The 9,733-nt window shown below is 36.2% G+C and overlaps 1 protein-coding gene across 1 annotated transcript in view; it reads left to right on the plus strand.

The window, feature by feature from the left end:
* The window catches only part of marchf9 (membrane-associated ring finger (C3HC4) 9), a 21,637-nt gene that overhangs the window by 7,197 nt on the left and 4,707 nt on the right, over positions 1–9,733 (plus strand). Inside the window, exons 2-3 of the mRNA XM_007541858.2 lie at positions 6,639–6,794; positions 9,176–9,368. Of these exons, the coding sequence (XP_007541920.1) occupies positions 6,639–6,794; positions 9,176–9,368 (349 nt within the window). The remainder of the gene's footprint in view (positions 1–6,638; positions 6,795–9,175; positions 9,369–9,733) is intronic.

Here is a 9,733-nt window from a genome sequence, read left to right on the forward strand (position 1 = left end):
CAAAATTAAAGTGAAATGTTCCCTTTATTTTTTTTGAGCAGTACATATATATAATAAATTTCATAAATGTATATATTTATTGATTGGGTTTCACATCTGTGTTCCTCTGATCGTTGATCACTTTTCTTTCTGTGGCGTATTCTTCAAGAGGGGGCCATGGTCCCCCCTTGCCCTCCCTGTGGGATCGCCACTGAACAGAAGCTTTTCCTTCAGGCTAAAAGGTAGAGAAACAACTGGAGTAAGGAGGAGTGGAGTGTGAGGTGGCCTTTTCTCCCAGCAGCGTGTTTCCAGACTAGCGTGCAGTCTGGAGCTCATGGGGGCCACTTCCACACAAAAAATGTCTCGTCTAAAGGTTGCAGACCACTCTCTTAGTCATGAAGTGACACACCAAATTAACACCCTTGTGCTCTGTGAAGTGGCCTCCAGGGACAAGCCCACACTTCATCATCCACTGTGGGGGGTTTTATGAATGTGTAAAGGGTCAGCGTTTGTGTTTTTTTTTTTATTGCTATTTTAAGGTTGAATTTTTTTAGCTGTGGTATTTCATTTCCACTTTTTAGGTCAGCAAATACCACATGAAAGACACAATGAACTGACTGGAATAAAATATCTTCCCAAAGACTAAAGTGCAGCTTCCCAGCTGCACTTTATTGGAAATAGACGAACGAAGATGTTACGAAAAAGATCCCACAGAGAAAATTGCAGAACCATCAACAGTTTTAGCATCCAAACAAGAGTCAAAACCTTAAATAAAAATCCTATTTTACTATTTTAGCAGCATAAACACACACTGGAAAAACAGAAATACCTCTCCTTTAATTTGAATACATGTATTCAGTTACAGAAAGTTTATTTCAGTTTATTTATACAGCTCCAATTCGCAAAATTCAAAGGATGTAATTTCAGTTCAATCACACATAGATTTGAATTGATCTTAGTTATCAAACAACACATGATCATTGTTATATTTTTGTTTTACAGGAATAAAGTTCTAATATTAGCAGAATAAACACATAATATCACCAGAAGAAAGTCCCAAAATGACATTAAAAGGCATTTTAATGAAAAAATAGCTGAGATAACTTGTTTTTCTTAAATAGATTCAGTTGTTTGCACAATAATATCAAACTCCTGCTAATGATGATAATTTAATGCTGGTGTGTTTTAAGAGGAAACATTCCCTTATTTTTAAAATAAATACTAAAGAATAACTTCACAAAATGCTCAACATTCCTCATTCTAATGCACTAAACTACATTTTTATAATGTTACCACTGCGAAAATGTAGTCAGTCATTTTTTTTATTACTGCTTTATTATTACAACTTTTTTTCTGCTATTGTTTTGAATTAATCTTGTATTAATATGACCTTATTCTAACATTACTATGACTTTATTCTGGTAATATGACATTATTGTGTCATTATGACATTATTCTGGTAATGTTACAATTTTATGAAATGAACTATTACAACTTTATTGCCATATTACTTCATTTAGCATAACTTTATTCTAATATGATGTTTTTATAGTAATATGACTTTTTCTGGTAGCATTGCTGCTGTATTTTTGTATTGTTACGATTTTATTCTTTTATTTTGCCTTTATTCTTGTATGAACCTTTTCTCATAAATTATGATTTTATTCTTGGAAAACATGATTATTGTCTTACAATATTTTTCTTATAACATGATTACTATATTCTTTTTTTTTTTTTACTTCATTGTCATACAATTTTATTATCCTGAATTGTGACCTTGTTCCTTGTTATCTTATGACTTTATTCTCGTAATTAAAGGTTAAAAAAATAATTCTTAGCCTGTCTCTAATACTCCATCGTACGCCATGGGTGTATGATTGCCCTGACTGAGAAAAAAATAAGGAAATTAAGCTAAAAATGGAGACCAGTTATCTAGAAAATAGAGATAACTCCATGGCAAAACCACTTAGCTGCAGCTGCTGTTATCATCCTGGAAGTTGATAAAATAATTAATCCTCTTGCAGCAGCGCCAGAAATAAGGTGGATAGAAATCCACACTCACTTGTTTACTTTTTATGGATTATATGAATTTAATTATATGCCATTAAGTAGCTTGTTCCACTTGAAAGTTGAGCGTTTGTACTTCCAGATTATAGTGATTCACACAGTGATGGGGAACAGTGTGTGAGGGGGTTAACAAGTCCCACTATTGTAGTGGGTGACATGTTCCCACATCACAATGAGCGCCCGGTTTATTCTGAACGACTGCCACATCCACCATCCTGCTGTCCTAAATACGCAGCAGAACAACAAATGTCTGTTTGATCGCAGCTGAAAATAGTCACTAAAAATCTGGATCTTCTGTTTTGGATCAAGCTGTTTTAAGAAGAAGGATTTTGTAAAAATGAAAGCATTCAGACGCTGCTTTTAAATGATTTATGTGCTCATTTCAGTACCATTGAAAAACAGAAGAGTTGTATTGTGAAATATTAATATTCTAGTGATTCTGAAGCAAGAAGTCGCTGCTTTCTCCGTCTGTTTATTGTTTTGTTTGTTTAAATGAAACAATTTGATTGCGGCAGACGAGACGTGACCTTTTACTTGCTTTGACCTTTCAGTGAAGGAAAAGACTATAAATGTAAAACAATCATTTACGAACACAATGTCTATGAAAACTCAGATTCTTCTTTAAGGATTTAGATTTAGTTATTTTAGGGCGTAAAGATCATTTCCTTCAGATTAGTTATTATTGTCCTGACTGTTGTGTTCATTTTGTGCTTTATTTGAACAGTTTCAACCCCATAGTTGTAATTAGTTACATTTACTCAATTACATTTACTGGAGCAACATTTTTGAAAAAAATTACTTTTAGGATTAAAAAATATACTCCAACTACTTCCTGTCATTTTCTTCTTTGTTGTTTCCACCAATCCTAACATCCGGATGTCGATCATGTGACTTGTGTGATACAAAAAAGTGTTGCCATTGCAGTTTTGCAAAATAAATCTATTTTGATACGGCCAACAAAACCACCGTGTCCTTCACCAAAACTTTCTATCCAAAAACAAGAGGTTTTTTTTAGAAATTGGAATGTTTCCATTCAGGAACTTTATGTTCACAGTTAGTGCTAACAACTGCACCACCATGCAGCTGCAGGCTAATCAGATTCACTGAGACTGATGGGAAATATCAAATCAAGAAGAATAAATGATGGAAATGTTTACACATCTGCATGGAAAACATTTTGAAATAATCTTGATTTTAACTTCTAGTGGTCACCGGACATTTAACACCATCAACAGAACAGTTTGTGACATTTTCTAAATAAATTCAGATACTTGAATTATTGTTTTGATGCAATCAGTTACTTAATATTAATAAAATCTCGTGTTTTAATTTTGCTGTTGGTCCATGACGAATGTGCAGCTTTTGAGCTCTTATGTTTTTATTGCACACTCTTACGCGCTCGTTTGCAGACCTTTCTATGACAACTTGACATTTTAAAAATGTTTGCTTTCATATGTTTTTTATTAAGTCCCTCATATATATTCTGACCTTCTCTATGTTATCTTTATAATGTCAGCAGGCACGTTGTTTTAATGTTTATAAGTGGCATGTGGCTCATCTGCCAGACTCTTTCTCATGTACTGGGTCACTTGCGTTTTTTTTTTTGTTTTGTTTTTATAAGTCAGAAGGTCAAATGAGCCAGATGGGAGAACAAGGGTGCAGACGATCAGGAAAAGCTTTATTTGTGTCACTGCAGGTACAGCATTTCACTGCCAAGTGATGTGATAAGATGCCGCTTCAGTTTTTCTGAATCACCATCTGTAAATTCTGGCTTTTTATATAATTGGCCCAGACAGAAATGAACAGATGGAAACCTTCCAAATCGATCTGTTTTTTTTTATTATTATTATTCTTTTGGGGTTTTTTTGTAATTTAAATTGAAGGAGTTAATAGACTGGATTACGGCTCAGTTTATCTAATCATCTGAATTGTATTGACTGTCATTTTGTTTAGCTAACGATCAGTTCCCTTCCAATATAAGTGATCAGAAAACAATAGTAGTGGGCACTGCTAGCTAAAAAGTGAGTTGTGCTAACTAACATTAGTTCTGCTAGTGCTAAAGCACTAGCAGATTAGGATACGCTAATGCTAAGGCGCTAATTTGGGTTTAGTTTTTTTTTTTACATATTTGCTGAAACTATCACTATATCATACTTACTTTTACTTGAGTAATTTTATTAGGAAGCAACGCTCTTACTTGAGTTAATTTCTGGAAAAATTTCCATTTAACTTTATGTTTTGGTCTGTCTGATGATGTAATTTTTAAATATTAAATGATTGATAATTTGATCACTCAGTACTTGAATAGACTGTATACCAAACACTTTTTTACTCTTTAAGTAATTTCTTGGTCGGATAATTTTTACTTCTACTTGAGTTTTGGGTACTCTACTCATCTCTGTTTGTCTGTAGCTTTAATTAATAATTTCTTAAAGCAGCAGTTATGTTTTCATTAAATTAGATACATTTTTCCCTTTAATATCATCAAGGAAAGTGTATTTATTCAGACACTTTTAAAACTAGTTTTATGATGTGAAACAATGAAAAGTAGTAATGACACAAAAAGAATGAGGGAATATACTTTTTTACAGCATTGTTATCTCATTTGTTGATTCTGAAATCTGTGTAAGTTGAGTTTTTATGAATCGATGTGAAGCTCCTCTCGGTCCACCTGCCTGCCCTTGAAGCCTCCGCACTCCCCGCCGTTGGTGCAGCGTGTCAAGTTGCCCCTTTGCCAAATTCGCTCCACATCAAGCTGTGTCCTTTCATTGACTCACTTGTGATTCATAATGATTATCCTCCCAGAACAATGCTCTTTTTTAAAAGGGTTTCAGTGAGTGGCGCTGGGAGTCAAGTGTAAAGTAAAAGTGCGGTGGAAGCAGAGCCGTGCGAGGACATGAGGACCGTGATGCAGAGCGATGGTGACAGCCTGGATGCAGTCAACCTGAACGTGTTGGACGGGCCAATAGGCTTCAGGTGCTGCAGCGGTGCTGAAGAGACACTTTGATCCTAAAGACTCTCCAGCCTAGCTCTTAAAAATAAACACCTGACTTGGTTTCTGGAAGGTTTTTGTCATGTTTTATAGTGTACTGATTGACGTAGATGGAGAATTTATATTTTTAACCAGGAAAACATTGTTAGATCTTCTTAGAATAGAAAATTTTGCCAACAAAATCCATTATTTATCTCTAACTAACCACATTTTTAACCACACTTTTTGCTTTCCCTTGCAAGAATAACATCTATCCTGTGACTTTTACTCAAAAGTATTGAGAAAATTGAACAAAATTGATTACATTTTGTTCAATTTTTTTCCAGTTTGGAGTGGAGATTACATTTTTTGGTCAAACCAAATATCCAAAAAATCAATCAGCTACTGCTGACCAGTGCAAATCCAATGTCCAAAAACTTGAAGGTTACATATTCTGGTTTATTTTTCTGGTTTGACAAACAATAGACAACAATACTTTTTCCATTGTTTTTGGCTGCTTTTATACTTTTTTGCCTTAAGTTCCTTTACTTTAATATGTTGCTATAATTCTTCCTAACTTACAAAAACACATTTAAAAAAACGGTGAAGCCTTATAGCTGCTAGCAAGGTGCTGCAGTCTGTGATAAAGGCAACATAGTCACATGTATCAGTGACCATGTTGATCAAAAACATATAAATTTTGTCAAATCTCCGAAAATATTTGCTGAAACACTGGCTAAATAAATTGTTTAACTATCCTGCTTCCTATCAGAAATATGTTACAATATAGAAAATATTTCTGTGCTAAGCTAAGCTAACAAAGGAACAAAGATCACTTCCTGTTCTTTTCAAGGTGTACAAGGCTAAGCTAATACAAGAACCAGAGGTGTTTTCCACTTAAAACTGCATGGTAAGCTAAGCTAACATAAGAATTAAAGTCACTTTCTGCTCTTTTCAAGGTGTACAAGGCTAAGCTAACCAAAAAACTGAAACCATTTCTTGCTCTTTTCAAGTTGTAGTAAGCTAAGCTAACAAAAGGACTGAATGTGTTTCTCTCTGTCTTCAAAGTGTGTGCTAAGCTAAGCTAACCAAAGAACTGAAGCTATGTCCCACTTTTTTCCAGGTGTGCTGGGATAAGCTAACACAAGGTGAAAATGTTAAACTTTTGAAACTCAGAGATTTCCAAGATTTTTTCAAGAAATTTTCTGAGTTTCTTTGTAGCATTTTTTATTTTTTATTTTGAGTATTGAATCTCAAACTTCTCAAGATTTTTTCCAGAAACATTTTAGCATTTTTTGGTGGAAATTTACTCCTCCTTTCTTCCTAGTATTTACAGTGGCCCTAATACACCTTTGCACAAACTGGCAGCTGATTTTACCAAATATTATTTGCACTTCTGGTAATTTGTACGTCCTTAAATCAGTCACATAAGTTGCTCCAATCAATGGCAAACATGTTAAACTCAGAGCAGTGTGAGGGAGTAACCAAACTCCATATTTTGTATTTGCTTAGTTTGAAAATAAATGTTTCTTTCTGGCTTTTCCAGACTTCCTGCAAACGTCCTGCTTTTTCATTGTAGAAACAATCTGAGAATCTCTTGTTTTTTTTGCGTTTCCTGCAGGGGGAGCTGCTGAGTCCCTGTCGCTGTGACGGCTCGGTGCGCTGCACTCACCAGCCTTGTCTCATCCGATGGATAAGCGAAAGGGGCTCCTGGAGCTGTGAGCTCTGCTACTTCAAGTACCAGGTCCTGGCCATCAGCACCAAGAACCCACTGCAGGTAACACTGAATATTTGGAAACCAAACAAACACATTTATCTTCATCTTTGAAGAAATCAAAGAAAAATTGAATCCGACAAGCTTTTTTTAAATTATGGTCCAAGACTGACCATAGGAGAAAAAATCTTGACAAAAACTGAGGAAAACACTGTTAACTTTAATGTCTTCAAATTAAACAAAGGAAACATTCAGGAGTACATGAATACATAAAGAAATACAACTAACACTGACCTTTCATAATAAAACACCCGTCAGTTTTTGCTGGAACATATCACAAGCCTTTCCTGGTGTGAAGACCGTTTGCCATATTGTGCTGACAAATTTTCCCTCTGCGTCATCGTCCGTCTGCCCGTCTTTTCAGACGCACAGAACAAAACCTATTGAGAAGACGTGTCTCTTGATTTAAATATGCTGGTATGAAAATAAAAGAAGTTTGACAAAAGATGCACTTTTAGAACTTCTACTTATTCACAAACCTGTGATTTAACATTTCAGAACAAAATATTGTGCATTTGTATAGTACATGTACATTTTATATTTTATATTTATGTTTTTGGATTCTTATCAAACCAAACTGGAAACTGTACATTTTCCAAAAATAACTGGAAATTCTTGGAGTTAAAGCAGAGCCAATGTGCAGAATGGCATAACTGAAGATTTTAATAATCAAAAACGCAACTTGCAAACTCAGGAATAGAAACATGAAACAGGAAAAAGGGGACATGGAATTACGCCAGGAACTTGAAAAGCCGTGAAACAAGGCGTAAAAACAGAGGATCTGGCACTGAAAACTGAAAAGAATAGTATGAGTGAGGGATCAGGTGAAAGACAAGGCAGCGGTGGGTGTAAATCAACAGAAATGCAAAGCAGATTAATAACATGAGAGAAGCTGAAAGTAACAGAAATTTGGGACCAAAATTGCAACATTTGTTGCATTTTTCAGCTACTGCATTTTCTTTCACACTGCATTGAGTCAAATGGTCTAACTAACAGAACAACCTTTCCCCCTCCACACCTGTGGGGGCACTACACCAAAAACCACTGGAGGAAACAAGTCAGAAAACAACAAGAAAACCTCTGAAGAAGACACCAAGCGCAACTTCCTCCTTCACAAAACGTAAACAAATGAGAAAGCGTCAAAGTTTAGTGATTGTAGAATTTCTATTATGTCTTTGGCAAAGGACCACAGGCCATTTCTCCCACTAGCGATAGGCTAGCACATTGTTTTGGTGGTATTTACCCAGAATGCCCTGCACTGCAGTTCGCCTCCTGCTTTTGGAGCGGTCTCTGGTCCACATACGCACCAAGCTGCACCAGACTTCACTTCAACCGACAGATTTGTAGGCGAACCAGAGTTCGTTTTTTGGCCCCAATGAAGTTTGATTACACATTCATCTGGACTTTCCAGGCAAAGAAACTACAGTTCGGATAAAGAGAACCAAACTAGTGTGAATGCACGCTCACTGTGGGATGCTTTGGTAACTGCCTGATCGTACAATTTTATTGTGAAACTATCTCTGTTAGCTCTGACAAGCCTCACAACGTCTTGGAATCTTAATAATTTGAAAATCAATACAAAGTTCTCAGGTGATGTCACACTTCAGGGAACTGTGAGCCTGACAGCCATCTTGGTAGGTACCTGTCATGACAGTTATTATGGAGTTGCTATGACAACAACAAGTCACAAGCTTAGATCTAGCTCCCACCATGCTCCTAACTAATTTATAAACAATATAAGTGAATTACAAATATTACTTGATTACAATTTTTGAGTATTCTACCCACCTCTGTGATATCTATTGTAGTACTTCTTACTAAACTAGCAAAATTAGCCCAGCTAATGTGGCTTTTATCTGCTAGCAGAGACAGAAATGTAGCCTATGTTTGTTACTAACTGTACTTACTCAGCCAGTCACCAGAACCTTTTTATTCACACGCAGAGTTTGTCCTGCTTTGTTTAAACATTGATTGTATCCGTCATGTTGCGACGCTCATCCATGGTGTACGCTCTCTGTGTTCACTAAGTAGTGGACTATCGTCAGGCATGTTTCCATTCTCTGTCTCATGCGGGTCGAACCCGACAGCAGCCATTTTGTTGATATATATTTCTCTTGTACATTGGTGAAGAGTGTCAGTATATTTTCTTTTTGTTGGTGTTAAAGCCATGCAAGTTCATTTATGCTTTGCGCTGCGCTTGCCTACCAATTTGGCACAGATCATTTCTGGATCAGACTTGTGGGAAATATGTGGGTGTACATCAAATGACCTAAAATTCTTGGCATTCTTTTAATATATTTGTCAAAGTGTCAATTTTCTCTTGCATACGTGATTTGATCAGTTTTTCCCCATCTCCTACACTCAGCCTCTCCTCTGTGTTTCAGTGGCAGGCCATCTCCCTGACTGTGATCGAGAAGGTGCAGATTGCAGCGATAATCCTGGGTTCCCTGTTCCTCATCGCCAGCATTTCCTGGCTCATCTGGTCCTCACTCAGCCCCTCTGCCAAGTGGCAGCGTCAGGACCTGCTCTTCCAGATCTGCTACGGCATGTACGGCTTCATGGACATCGTCTGCATAGGTAACAGGAAGGCGTGACGCAACGCTGACACCAAACGGTGCAAACGTACAACCAGCCTCTAGTGTCTGAAAGAGAACCTACAGGGAGAAAGATGAGGTGCTGAGCCTAGAGGGAAAGGATGAATTAAGGACTTCAATTTTCAGAAATCTGACTTTTGTCTTCAGTATTCTGACTTTTCTTTTTTTTCCACCAGAATCCTAATTTTTTTCTCAGGAATTCTGACTTTTTTTCTCAGAATTCTGAATTTAGACTCAGAATAATGAATTTTTTTCTTTGGAATTCTGAGCTTAATTTTAGAATTTTCATTTTAACTTCAGAATTCTAACTTTAATTTTAGAATTATGACTTTATTCTTCAAAATTCGT

This window comes from Poecilia formosa, unplaced genomic scaffold (assembly GCF_000485575.1).
Source record: "Poecilia formosa unplaced genomic scaffold, Poecilia_formosa-5.1.2 Scaffold637, whole genome shotgun sequence".
NCBI lineage: Eukaryota > Metazoa > Chordata > Actinopteri > Cyprinodontiformes > Poeciliidae > Poecilia > Poecilia formosa.